This window comes from Nematolebias whitei, chromosome 12, assembly GCF_014905685.2.
Source record: "Nematolebias whitei isolate Nwh7 chromosome 12, NemWhi1, whole genome shotgun sequence".
Classification (NCBI taxonomy): domain Eukaryota; kingdom Metazoa; phylum Chordata; class Actinopteri; order Cyprinodontiformes; family Rivulidae; genus Nematolebias; species Nematolebias whitei.
Window position 1 is genome coordinate 20,980,507 of NC_056509.1, and position 14,250 is coordinate 20,994,756.

At 42.4% G+C, this 14,250-nt stretch overlaps 1 protein-coding gene across 1 annotated transcript in view; it reads left to right on the forward strand.

Annotated features, from left to right (window-relative positions):
* The first annotated feature begins 678 nt into the window (after positions 1-678).
* LOC119417841 (centrosomal protein of 128 kDa) overlaps positions 679-14,250 on the forward strand; it is a 166,813-nt gene continuing 153,241 nt past the window's right edge. The window contains exons 1-5 of the mRNA XM_037685096.1: positions 679-918; positions 2,202-2,288; positions 4,808-4,931; positions 5,060-5,178; positions 5,457-5,548. Coding sequence (XP_037541024.1) covers positions 748-918; positions 2,202-2,288; positions 4,808-4,931; positions 5,060-5,178; positions 5,457-5,548 — 593 coding nt within the window. The 5' untranslated portion in view covers positions 679-747. The remainder of the gene's footprint in view (positions 919-2,201; positions 2,289-4,807; positions 4,932-5,059; positions 5,179-5,456; positions 5,549-14,250) is intronic.

The window sequence follows — 14,250 nt, forward strand, 5'->3', positions numbered from 1 at the left end:
ACAGTATTATTATTATTATTATTAGTGTGGTTGTTGTTATCTGGTAGGAATATTGTGTGCAGATTTACTAAGGAAGTTTATGGGCGTTACACTCACTCACTTTTTTTTCCCACCTCCTCTGAACAGCGGTCACTGTGGCGCACAAAGCACACCCTTGGACAATGTAGTTGTAAAACAACGAATTCCAATACTTGTCTGTTGATGGCAGACTACATTTCCCGGCGTCCCTCGGTGCCGTTTGTGATCCGTTGTTTTATTGCTCAGACGCGGCTAGTTCAAGTTGCCATAGCAGAGAGAAGCAGAGTCTTGTTCTCTGCTAGTTGTCATCCTCAAAGCGAACTACTCGGGCCTCCCGTGTAATGTACCTCTACAATGTTCTTTTTTTACCCTTTGGTTTTGTTTTCTGTTTTTATAATTTTATCTCAAAGGTGAAATTAGTTGGCTAACGTTTGTTAGCCAGTTAGCTCTCGGGTCGCTGTAGTTGTTTCCACTTGTTGCTAGCCAGGAGGAGCGTCCATCACGAGAGCTCCTCAGGGTTGAAGACACTTTATGTTCGTGTCTTTACGGGCTGTTTGAAGTTACGATGGCAGCTCGGGTGTAGTTTAGTGATGTCACAACTCTGCACAGCAGAAAATGTGCGTTAATCAGATTAACGCTACACCGAATGTTCAGCGTGTCCGCTCCGACGGTTGTCACGTCTGCGCAGTCGGAGGTTTTCATTAGCCTTCTGCGGGATTTGGATCAAACATGGACACATCCAGCGAGTCGGATTCTTACGACAGGATGCGGGGGCGCAGGCCCCGGGGGCGGGAGACTTCCCGCAGACCTGGCCGGGACAGAGGCGGTGGGGGCTGCAGAGACGATGACCGAGCTGCGGACATATCCGACAAAATCAGCACTCTGGCAAACACCTTACAGGTAGAGAGACATCACAAAACTTTAAACAACCAAATGATCCTGGAAACCATAACAGATTGTCTACATTTTAAAGGTAATGTTTTAAAAGTGCTTGAATTTGAGATAAAAGAGCATGGAAGTGAAATGATATGTGGCTATCAGATTAATAGTTTACTTTTAGGGTAAAATTGTTTTTAGCTTTAATTAATGCCTGAAAATATTCATTTTAATTTAGAATTCTTTAAATATATTCACAGCCTCAACATTGAGAAGTTGAGACTTTGTGTAAAATGTAAAAGCAGAATGCAGTGATTGGCACATCACATAAAGCCATATTTTATTCAGTTCAGTTTATTTATGTAGCGCCAAGTCACAACAGAAGTCGTCTCGGGGCGCTGAACAGAAACATTCATATTTAAAAATAATAATTTAACACTATTTATCTGAGGAGCAGACTGCTTTGAGTTTAACGCCATCGCAGAACTCTCATCTTGAGCAAGCATGAAGGAGACGGTGTTATCATAATTTATCATAATGTCACAATTTATCATAGTAAACATAAAAAAATAGATAAGAAATTGTTATTTTAATCCTAAGTTAAAAAAAATGAGGTAATTTTGAATTTGACGTTTTTTAATGTATTTTTTCTTCTTTCAGCTGCTCTCCTCTTCAGGGGTCAGGGGTCACCACAGTGAACTAACTCGCAGGAAGACTTGGCGAGTGTTTTTCTGCCGGATGTCCTTCCTGACACAACCACAGACACTGAGCTACCACAGCTCTCTGTGTGGAGCAGAGAGCTGCTGTCTAGAGCATCAGAGAGAGCAGATGGTGGCGGTTAAGGGCCTTGCTCAAGGGCCCAAAGTGGGGCAAATGAGGTTGGAGGCAGTTGTGGGTGCTTCACCTTTCTTAGCTCGGGGTCAGTGCTGGGGTCTTGTGATCCTGAGGCTGCAGGCTCGAGCTCAGGTTGTGTCAGGAAGGTCATCTGGCGTAAAACAATCTTTCATGTGAGTTTGCTCACTGTAGCGACTGGCCACCCTTGAAGAAGGGAGCAGCCGGAGCTAACCAGTGTTGTGCAATCCATCTTTGTGCAGCAAGATTTTATTATTTGTGTCTAGAAAAGTTTGACATTTGTACCTGTATTACAGAAAATACAGAAGTCTCAAGTATTCATTTAAAACTGTTTGAATTTGACTCAGTTAATTATTTTGTGGTTTATGACTCATGCTTACAGAGCATGAATTTCCCTGCATGTGTTTCGTGTGTAAAGAATCGCAGTATGTGCTGATCAAATGTCTCGGTGTCAGGACACCAGCAGGAACTTGTCCAAGGTGGACAGAATGCTGGGTCAGTACCGAGAGCATGCAGATGATCAGGCTGAAGCCATGGCAGTGGTGAGACACGTTTTTATTATTATTATTATTATTATTGCCTTTTATTGCAGGTGAAATGTTTTTTTTTCTGTGTCTCTGTCTGTTAGCAAAATATAGCTTGTTCCAGTGGATAGATTGTAATGAAACTCTCAAAAAAACAATCATTTGTACTGTGCATCTACATCTGATTAACTTTTGGAGTCAGCAGTATTCAAGATGGCCACCACAGCTTACTGATTTTAGCCAACACAAAAATGGCTTTAACTCTGGCAGTTTCACAGACATTGAGCTAAAGTTTGGTGTGGTAGTAGCTGACAGTCATCCTCAACACATAATCTGAGAGCTAACATCTCGTGATATCTTGCATGAGACACATTATCATGAACAGTGTTTGACCAAAGCAGTTATAACTCGATCCTTTCACATCGTACAGAGATCTTAGTTTAAAACATGAACAGACGAGGCAGCGTGCTGTCCTTTATAAAAAGCTTGGGCTTCAATTAGCTAAAGACTGTCTCACTGAGCTGAGAGCAGCTGATAAGCAGTAAACTTGATGGAGCCTCCAGATTGTCTTGCAGCTTTACAGGACTCCTCCGTTTCCTTGTGAGAGCTGCAGAAGGAGGCGGACGTGCTGCTTGAATTTGGAACATTTTCTAAAGATAAATGAGACAACGTTCCTTTAACAATAACCACGGTCGTTGTTGGCACCTCCACCTCGCCACCACTGGCCCATCAGACGGCGTGTTCTTGACTCGTTGATCACTTGGTGGAAAACAGATTTTAATGAGATAGGAGCTAAAATGTATTTATTTTCCTGCAATGTTTCTGCAATTATAGTTTTTTTCCTCAACAGGTGCAGCTCTGAGTTAGTGCCTGCACATATCTGATTATTTAGTTCAACTATTGGCTCGACGTGTCTTTAGGAAGACACTGAACCCCCACTTTGCTCGCTGGTTAGTGCTGAATGTTTGAGGTGTTTGTCATCAGACGTCATAAATCCACACCTTTTGTTTTGTACCGCTGCCATTTTGTGAGCAATAACAAATCATTTTAGTGCAGTAAGGCTGTTTGTGCGTTTATGAAGCATTCACACTACTGTGATCCAGTTTTCTTCTGTACATTTTTTGGGCGCGATTCTCATCCCGCAGTTTTCAACTTATTTCAACAAATCATGAATCAGAACGTTCATCACTTTCAGGACAATCCTGCTATGACTTTTGGTATTGGTGCAACTTTAGCTTTTTGAAATATTTAGCCTTTTCTGCCATTTTTTTTTTCCTCATAGAAAATGAATTGAGTTCATTTTACTTCCTTCAAATGTTTATATCTGTTTACAACATTTTACTGTTCCTTTCACATTTTGTTCTGGTTCAGCTTCTTTCAGCTTCCTTCTGCAAATTTAAACTTTTTTTCAGCTATTTTCAGCTCATTTCAGCTGTTTTGTGCCCCTTTCAGATTTTTTCTAACTACCGGAACAGTACAACATTTTTGTGCTCCTTCTCACTTCTTTCTGCTAATTTCAGCTTGTTGTGCTCCTTTAAGCTTATTTCTGCTAGTTTCAGCTTTTTCCTACTAATTCAGCTACTATTTAGCATTTTAATGCTAATTTAAGCTTTTTCAGCTAATTCCACATTTTTTGCACTCAATTCTACTTTTTTCAGACTAATTCAGCAAAAATGTGCTCTCACCCCTTCTTGTAATTTTAGCTTCTTTCTACATTTTAAACTATTTTTCTGCTGTTTTCTTTTGCTAATTTCAGATTTTTTCAAATTTCTACTTTTTTGTGCTCTTTTCTGCTTTTTTAAGCAAACATGTTCTTTCTGCTTTCTTTTTAAATCTCAGCTTGTTCTACCTCTTCAGCTACTTTTTTGTAGCATTTTTAGCTAATTTCAACTGTTTTCAGATTAATTCAAGTTTTTCGTGGTAATTTCTGCTAATTTTAGCTTGTTGTGCTCATTTCAGCCTTTTCTGCTACTTCAACTACTTTTAGCTGTTTTTAAGCTAAATTTAGCTTTTCCAGCTGATTCCACAATTTTTTTAGCTCATGTCATCTCCTTCCACTTCTTTCTGGCAGTTTAAGCATCTTTCAGCTTTTTCATCTACTTTTCAGCTATTCTTTTGCTAATTCCAGCATTTTAGCTGAATTCCTAATTTTTGTGCTCATCTCTGCTTATTTATCCGTTTTCTTTTGCTAACTTAGGCTTGTTCTTCCATTTCAGCTACATTTCAGCTGTTTTTCAGCAAGTTCAGCAATGAGCGTTCATACTGCATTTTTGCAGGAAATGCAATTTCTCTAGTTTATCTTACATTAGTTTTGTATTATTATTATTGTTGGTGTTGTTGTTGTTGTTGTTGTTGTTGTTGTTGTTGTTGTTGTTGTTATTTTTACTATATTTTCTGCTGCACTTGTTTATCATATTCTCATCTGAAGGGATTTCATTTGGTTTAGTATGTTTGGTCCACCCAGTTCTGTTTTTGCTTTCTGGTCCCAGTTTATTTTTTTCCAGTCATGTTTTTATTCCATGTTTTTCCTGCATTAGCTCCGGGGGAACTTAGAGGAGTCAATCAGTCAGCTGCAGACCCAGAGGCTGAGCAGAACCAATGGGCTTCACAGTGTCTCTGCTTCTACCTTACACACCAGTGACCTGGAACCCTCAGGATCAGGTATGGAAACTAAAAGATGCAATAAGCAGTTCTTTTCAGTCTTCTGTCTTGTTACTTTCTGCAGTTTTTGTTTGGTTTGACGTTAAGAAGCTCGCCGTCTTCTGAAAACCATTCCTTTGGGATTTCAGAGGGCCAGCGCTTCTATCCTACGTCTCCACTCAGGGATTACCCAGGCTCTCCGAGGAGGAGGAGAAGGTCTCAGTCTGCCAATGTTCACTTCAAGGATCGCAGTGGGACAGGAGAGGATGTGAGAAATATCAGACAATTACCAGTCACACTTCTTACTGTTTGTAGTTTTACAAAGTGGCCACAAGAGGGCAGACTGAGTCAGTAACATGAATTAAATTGATGCTGGACAAGCATAAACAATGATTGTTTGTTTTTTAAAGAACAAAAAATTCATGTTGATTTTTTTTCCATCCTCAGCTTCTTCAGTGTGTGTGAAGTGACGGTTGCAGACATGTGAGACGATGATGCTTCATGTTGTGTTTTCAGTAACTGTGGCTTTGTGGCTGTCTCACGTAGATTCACACACTGCACCAAACCCTGCGGGATCTGCGCTGTGACCAGCAGAGGCTCTCAGATGACCTGGATAGAGAAATCCTCAGGAGAAACCGGTATTTTCTGCTACTAACTCAGCACAGCAGAAACTGGTTACGCCACCAGACACTAAACTACATGGCTTTAGAAAAGACTCAAGAAATATGTTGTATCAAGAAGCACAGTTCAGTCATTAGTTGAAGATATCGCTCATTTCTTGTTGCCACATTTACAAAGCTCGTCTGAATCGTGTCTGTGAAATGGCCTTCTCATTTGTATTTAGTTAACTTGCCTTGAAGTCTTTAATGATTGCTCATTAAAACAGCCTCTTTCGAAAAACTAATTTTACACATTAACAAGACTAATCAACATTTGAGGCTGTTTATTAAAAAAAAAATCACTAAATGACTCCATAATTAAATCAACTAGTAGAATTTGTATGTTTGTATAAGGCTTTACTAAATCAGTACATGCTGGTTTAGTAGCCCACACTAGGTGCTAAGGACTTTAATACAATCTTGTGTTGTTAAAGTCTCTGTAGATTTCAGAGCAGTGAAGAATACTGAAGAGTTAGTTTTTTACCCGCTCAGCTTAAGGTTTGGCACCGTCTTTGCAAATAAGTCAGAGTCAGTTTCTTTATTGTCATTCGCACCTCATGTGGTACATGTGGTGGAGCGAAATTATGTACACGGGGTCCCAGTTACATCCAACAATAAAATGTATAAGAAAAACAGTAATAACATCTAAGATATGAACTAAGGATCAAATAAATATACACTAAGCACTCATAACATAAAACATTGAACATCAGCACAAACATGAACATGAGTCTGAGCAGATGTGCACGCATGAACACATCAACATTGAAACAGATCAGCAGCAACATGAAACAGATCAGCAGCAACATGATATGGTTTTTCACAGTGATTATTCCTCAGGCGGCTGAGGCGAGCTGGTCTGGGAAGCTCAGTCCTCACCTCCTTCTACAGGTGTGCAGTGGAGAACATCCTGTGCTCGAGCATCAACGTGTGGCATGGAGGCTGCACAGCTGCAGAAAGAAAAGCTTTGCAGAGAGTGGTGAAGGCTGCACAGAAGTCTGTCGGAATCAGCGTCCCCACCATCACAGACATCTACACCTCCAGATGCAGGAAGAGGGCCACCTGCATCATGAAGGACCCCACTCACCCAGCACACACACTTTTTGCCCCACTCCCCTCAGGAAGGAGGTTGAGGAGCATTAAGTGTAGAACCACTAGACTGAGGAACAGCTTCTACCCTGAGGCTGTTAGACTCATGAATCTCTAACTAGAAGTAGAGTCTCTGATGAGCTTTCTTGATCAGGCTGGTGGTGTTGTTGCTCCAGCTGAGGTTGTCATTCATGTGTACACCCAAGTACTTGTAGCTGGAGACCACTTCCACCGCAGATCCTCTTATGTTCAGGGGGGTGTAAATGTTTTTGTTCCTTCTGAAGTCCACAATCATCTCCTTTGTCTTCTTCACATTGATGTGAAGGTTATTCTCTTTGCACCAGCTCTCCAGGTGTTCCACCTCTTGCCTGTAACTGGACTCATCATTGTTTGTGATGCATCCCACCACCGCTGTATCATCTGCAAACTTTACAATGTGATAGCCTGGATGGGTAGCTGCACAATCATACGTGAGCAGAGTAAACAGGAGGGGGCTCAACACACATCCCTGAGGAGAGCCAGTGCTGAGGGTTATGGTGGAGGAGGAGAGGTTGTGGATCCTCACTGACTGTGGTCTGTTTGTTAAAAAGTCTAGTACCCAGTTGCAGATGGAGGGGCTTAGTCCTAGTGTGGATAGTTTGTCCATCAGGGTTTGGGGGATCATGGTGTTGAAGGCGAATGTGAAGTGCACAAAGAGCATACGGACGTAAGAGTTTTTCTGCTCCAGGTGGTTGAGCGCAGTGTGGACCACAGAGGAGATGGCATCCTCTGTTGATCGGTTCTCACGGTATGCATACTGATGAGGGTCCTTGTTGATGTTGATGGTTGTTTTGATGTGAGTCATGACCAGTTTTTCAAAGCATTTAGCGACTATCGGGGTGAGGGCCACTGGCCGATAGTCATTCTATATTTTATATTCAACATATTTTAATATATATATATAGAGAGAGAGCTGCTGCCTCTCAGCAAGCAGGTCCTTGGTTCAAACCCGTCCAGAGGCATTTCTAGGTGGAGTTTGCATGTTCTCTCCGTGCATGCGTGGGTTTTTTCCGGGTACTCCAGTTTCCTCCCACAGACCAAACACATGCATGTTAGGCTGATTGGTAACTCTAAATTGTCCCTAGGTGTGAGTGAGAGAGTGAATGGTTGTTTGTCTCTATGTGGCCCTGCAATGCAATGGCAGCCCCCAATAAAGAAACCCTTATTGGGTGTAGAATAATTGGTGGCTTCCATGCATTTGCATGGGAGGCTTTCCTATGCAATGCAATGACAGCCCCCAATAATAATGTTTTTTTAAATATAGAAAATAACAGTCTATTTTTAAAATTTACTGCTTAAAAAACAATAACATAAACAGTGTAGTTCTAATTAAACAGTATCAATGTCCCAAATCTTTAGAACGTGGGGGCGGGGCTTAGTTACAGCGGAAGTCTGAGTGAGTGATGTCACTTTGAGCTTTTTTTTTTCTTTCTTTGAGGTTTGTATTAGTGTAATGGTACAGAAAGTCTGATATCAGTGATGATGTCACAAAGTTGTATACAGAAAGTCTGTCATCAGTGATGATGTCACAAAGTTGTATACAGAAAGTATGTCATCAGTGATGATGTCACAAAGTTGTATACAGAAAGTCTGTCATCAGTGATGATGTCACAAAGTTGTATACAGAAAGTCTGACATCAGTGATGATTTCACACTGAATTTTTTCGCATCCGAAACGCTCGTCCAACTGGTAAAAGAGGGAGAATTTCCTGCAGCAGACTGAGATTTCAGGTTCAGCAGATTCTCAACGAAGCGAGCAATATTTGCTGCAGCAGTTCTGCTGAAGTCTGCACCAAGCAAGTGATGGCAAAAACTAACCAGGAATGTGAGGAGCTTGTCTCCAGTTTCGAAGAAAATGCTTCGGGAGTTCAAAAAGAACCTTGAAGACGCTCGCAGAAAGTTCGAAGATGAAAAGTTGGACTTTCAGAGAGAAAAACGAAAGTTCAATCTGCAAATCAAAGAACTGGAAGACGCAAAAATAAACCAGGCAGCCAACAAAAATAATCCAAAAACGGCTAGAAAAAACAGAACGGAGGAATTTAAACCAGACTCCAAGAATGAAAGTTCGAAGTCGTTTGAGGAGAAAAGGCTTCATTTAACAGTGTCTCCGAGAAACATGGAAGCAGCTAATAGTGAAATGAGTGAGTCACAAAAATGTGTAAACACAGACAAGCAACAACTGGAGCAGCTTGTGCTCAGTTTCCAGAAGGAAAAATCAGATTTCAGAGAGTGCCAGATGAAGACAAAGAGGGAACAAACTGCCTTGGCTAAGTCTCAAAAAGTCCTCGAAAAGGACACGCAGGACCTGAAGGAATTTAAACTTTGTTTGAAAATGAAAAATCAAAAGTTGATTGCGTCTCAGAAGCGTGCCGAAGAGGACAAAGCTGAACTGATGGATTTCCGGAAATTCTTGACTGAAAAACAGAAAACTCTGCAAGAGACTTCGCTCAGTTTAGAACTGAAAAAAATGAGGTTGGAGAATGATCAGAATAAATTAGAAACGGACAAACAGAAGTTACTGGAAGATCAAAGAAAAATAGAACCAGACAAACACAAGATACTGGCAGATCAAAGAAAAATAGAACTGGACAAACAGAAGTTACTGGCAGATAAGAAAAAAGCAGACCACAGACAAGCTGAACTTGCTGAGTTACGCGAAGACCTCAACAAGAAAATGAACTCTCTGAAAGTCTTAAGAGCCAGCTTGGAAACTGAACAAGAAGCGTTACGTGAGTCTGAAAGGATCGTAGAGGAGGACAAAGCTGAACTGCTGGCGTTCCGGTAAGATGGCGCCCGTGTACATGGCCTGCAATCTACCTCTGACGATACTGTTTGGATTATTTTTGCTTTTTTCGCTTTTTGTCTGGGATATCAACTCGCTGCTTGTGTATGACCGACAACAGCTCCTCGATCTTCGATTGTCTGTTTCTGCTGTCGCTGATTCTGACCATTTTGATCGTGACTTGGGACCCCCCCCCCTCTTCCACCCCTTCTGGCAGACAGGCCTGCTTGTTTACGCTGGGCCCCAAGCCTGCCTTCTCGGAGATATCGATCCAGACGCCGGGGTAAACGTGCCGGCCGGCTGGTAAAACTCAAAGCTCTGCGTGGTCAACGTTTCCACAGCCAGCTTCCTACGTGCCCGGACCAGGGAAAATATGGGTGTTGTCTACCGGCCCGGCGCTTGGACCGTCCTGGAGGCGCTGTTTTTGAAAATCTGCAACAGTTGGCGCGCACCACCCCCACCATGGCTGGTTCTGTGTCGAACCAGATCAGGACGTGCCTCATCAACACAAGGTCTGTTGCCAACAAGACTTTTATTCTAAATGACTTTTTTAAAGACGAGGGACTAGATTTTCTTTTTCTCACGGAATCCTGGTTGCCTTTGGGTGATTCAAGCGCCTTGGTGGAACTTTTACCTCCGGACTGTCTGTGTTTTAATGCCCCGCGGCCATCAGGCCGGTGGGGTGGTGGAATATTAACTGTATTTAAATCAAACTTTTCCTGTAAACACTTGTCCACCCTCATGCCCTGCTCCAGTTTTGAGCTGAGTGCTTTTGAACTCGGACATTCCCCGCCCGTTCTGTGCGTGATTGTTTATCGCCCCCCTCGTTCCAAGGACTTCATAAGTGAATTCTCTGATTTTCTGGCTTGCATCACACCAAGATATGATCACTTTATTATCGTTGGTGACTTTAATATTCACGTCTGTTGTCAGGAGAAGCCGTTAGTGAAGGACTTCCTTGATTTGTTGGACTCATTTAATTTAACCCAACATGTAAATGCTCCCACCCAACAACACGGTCACACTCTGGATCTCATTTTAACACGTGATGTCTCTGTTTGTAATTTGGTAATCGGTGACAACGTTCTCTCAGACCACATGCCTGTCTTGTTTGAAATCATCCCGCCTTGTCCTACTGCTAAGTCATGTGATTCTGCACGTACTTCACGCACCATTAACCGTTTCACTGCTGCACGTTTTACTGAAACTTTTAGCTCTGAGAGGATCGATCAGCTCTCAGTGTCTCTCTCCACCGAGGAGCTAACCTCTCAGCTTAACTCCGTTTGCTTAAATATTCTGGACCGTGTTGCTCCCGTTAAAACCAGGAAAACAAAACTTTTATCAGAACCATGGCTTAATGACGTCACTCAAGCCGTTAGACAGCAGTGTAGGAGAGCAGAACGCAGGTGGAGGAAAGACAGGCTGCAGGTTTCTTTTCAAATCCTAAAGGAGAGTTGGCGTCATTATCAGAAGGCAGTTAAAGCCGCCAAATCGAAGTTCTTTTCTGCGATAATTGCCTCAAACTCCCACAACCCCCGAGCCCTTTTTTCCACTCTGAACTCAGTTCTACACCTCAGTGAACCTTCACCTCTAGAAGCCTCAACTGAGCTGTGTGAAAACTTCCTCCATTTCTTTTCTGAAAAAGTTGCAAACACCCGGGCACTCATTTCTCCACCTGCTCATGATCCGTCCATCCCATCTCATTGTGTTGCTGTTCTTGACCACTTTGAGCCCATCTCTCTGTCTTCCCTGGAGCAGGTCATGTGTGGCATGAAGCCATCTGGCTCCCCTTTTGATGTTGTCCCCCCTCGACTCCTTGTATTATGAAATTCTTTATCAAAAGGGCTCGTGAAACGGTCGGCACATATTCAGACAAGATGGAAAAAATGAAACACCAGAGGCTGTCACTGCTAGGAGTAATTAGTGTCATTTATTAACCTGCCACAGAAAACAGCCAAGCAAAAAAAACATGTACACTCTTAACACACAGATTGATATGAAATAACTTCTCACCGTGACACTGGCCGGGAAGTCGTTTTCGACCCAGGTAAAGAAGAATCACATCAAAATGGCGCATGGCACCAGCGCGTGCTGATCCATCACAGGACTTCCAACTCTCTGTTGTTTGATACATTTCTTATATACCTTCTTCCCTGACCGGATCGCGTGAGAGCAGATCAAAGCAAGTTTTGATGGTTGCCAGGAGGACAGATTTAATTAAATCTGTTTTTCCTTCATCAAAGCAGTCTGTGCAACAGAGCGATGGTTTCACAAAAAACATGTCCTTCAAAACCTGGGTCACTGTAACCTGAAGATTGGGCCCGATCTTCTGGCTAGAGCATCCCCAGAGAACTTTAATTACTCCAAAACACATCTGCAGCACAGGAATGACTGAATAAGCAGATAAGCTGCATCAAAAGTGAGTATAAGTGTGTTTAAATAAGTGTAATATAGGTATAGATTGACATAAAAGCATTAAAATAATCATTTCTATATCACTCCTGAAGGAGCTTTTTCCTGTTCTGGGCCCTCCTGTTCTTGGCATTGTGAACAGCAGCTTAGCCTCAGGTGTGGTGCCAATAACTTTTAAACATGCTGCTGTCCAACCTCTCCTGAAAAAACCTAGCCTTGACCCCTCAGTCATGTCCAACTTCCGGCCTGTCTCCAGACTCCCATTTGTCGCTAAACTACTGGAAAAAATAGTGGAGTCCCAGCTGAAATGCTTTCTAGAGGATAATGCCATCTTAGAGCTATTCCAGTCTGGCTTTAAACCTCTCCACAGCACTGAAACTGCTCTTCTCAAGGTTTTTAACGACATTCTCCTATTCACAGACGCTGGTGATTCTGTGTTCCTTCTCTTACTGGACCTCACATCTGCCTTTGATACAATCGACCACGAGATCCTCATTGCGAGGTTAGAGCAGTGGGTGGGCATCACTGGGTCAGCCCTCGAATGGTTTAGATCTTACCTCGCTGACAGGTCCTTTTGTGTCTCCATCAAAGATTTTAGTTCAGCCTCGGCAGCGCTTAAATGGGGGGTACCGCAAGGTTCCATCCTTGGTCCTCTTTTATTTTCTTTATACCTGCTGCCACTAGGTGCTATTTTCAGGAAACATAACATACCTTTTCATTTCTACGCCGACGACTGCCAAATCTACTTCCCCCTCAGACTCAACGGTACTCGCTCTATTCAACTGTTACTGGACTGCCTGGCTGACATCAGAGATTGGATGGCTTTAAATTTCTTGAGTTTCAATGAGAAGAAATCTGAAGTTATGCTGTTTCCTCCCAATGACACAATCACCAACCACTGCATCGACCTATCCGTTCTGTCACCGTTAGTGAAACAAAGAGTCACTAATCTAGGAGTGATACTTGACCCTTCTCTGAAACTCAACAGTCATGTAAATATGATTGTTAAATCCTGCTTTTTCCAGCTGAGGCGACTGTCTAAGCTGAAGCCCATATTGTCCAGAAATAACCTGGAGACAGTAATTCATGCATTCATTACATCCAGGCTCGACTATTGCAACTCACTCCTTTTTGGTATCAGTCAGACCTCCATAGCTAGACTCCAACTGGTCCAAAATGCAGCAGCCCGGTTTTTGACCAGCACAAGCAAAAGAGATCACATTACTCCTGTTTTGGCCTCCCTACACTGGCTTCCAGTTCGCTTTCGAATCAAATTCAAAATACTCTTGTATGTCTATAAATCACTAAACAGCTCTGCCCCCTCCTATCTTACTGATCTGCTCCAGCCGTATGTCCCACCACGTTCTCTCAGATCAGCAGACCAGTTGCTCCTAACAGTCCCAGGAACCCGTCTCAAGCGCAGAGGTGACAGGGCCTTCTCTGTAGCAGGCCCAAAACTTTGGAATGAGTTACCTCTGCTCGTTAGACAGGCCCCCTCCCTCACAGTTTTTAAATCTCGCTTAAAAACACACTTTTATTCCCTGGCTTTCAGCACTGTGTGATCTGTGCTGAGTCTGTGTGCATCACACTGTGTTGGTCATGTTGCAGTTGTTGTTATCCATTACTGTTTTTGTCGGTTTCTACATTTTTGGTGTCCTTTTATGTAATCTGTTGCTATGTGCTTGTTCTGTTTGTCCCTGTACAGCACTTTGGTGTGCTTTGTCACTGTTTAAAGTGCTATATAAATAAATTGGTATGGTATGGTATGGTATGGTTCCAGAAATGGTTGAATGAAAAGCAGCAAACTCTGCGAGAGGTTTTGATCAGTTTTGAACTGGACAAACAAAAGTTGCAGGATGATCAGAAAACATTAGAACTGGACAAACAGAAGTTACTGGACGATCAGAGAAAAGTAGAACTGGACAAACAGAACTTACTGGAAGATCAGAGAATAATAGAACTGGAGAAACAAAACTTACTGGAAGATCAGAGAAAAATAGAACCGGTCAAACAGAAGATACTGGAAGATCAGAGAAAACTAGAACTGGATAAACAAAAGTTAATGGAAGATCAGAGAAAAGCAGGCCACAAACACTCTGAACTTACTGAGTTGCGCGAAGACCTCAACAAGAAAATTAATTCTCTGAAAGCCTTAAGAGCCAGCTTGGAAACTGACCAAGAAGCGTTACGCGAGGCTCAAAGGATGGTACAGGAGGACAAAGCTGAACTGCTGGAGTCCAGAAAATGCTTTAACATCAAACTGAAATCTCTGAAAGAGTCTTCGCTCCGTTTAGATCAGGAAAAAGAACAATTAAAGGAGGCGCAGGAAAAATTGGTGGAAGAAAAAAAGGAACTTGAC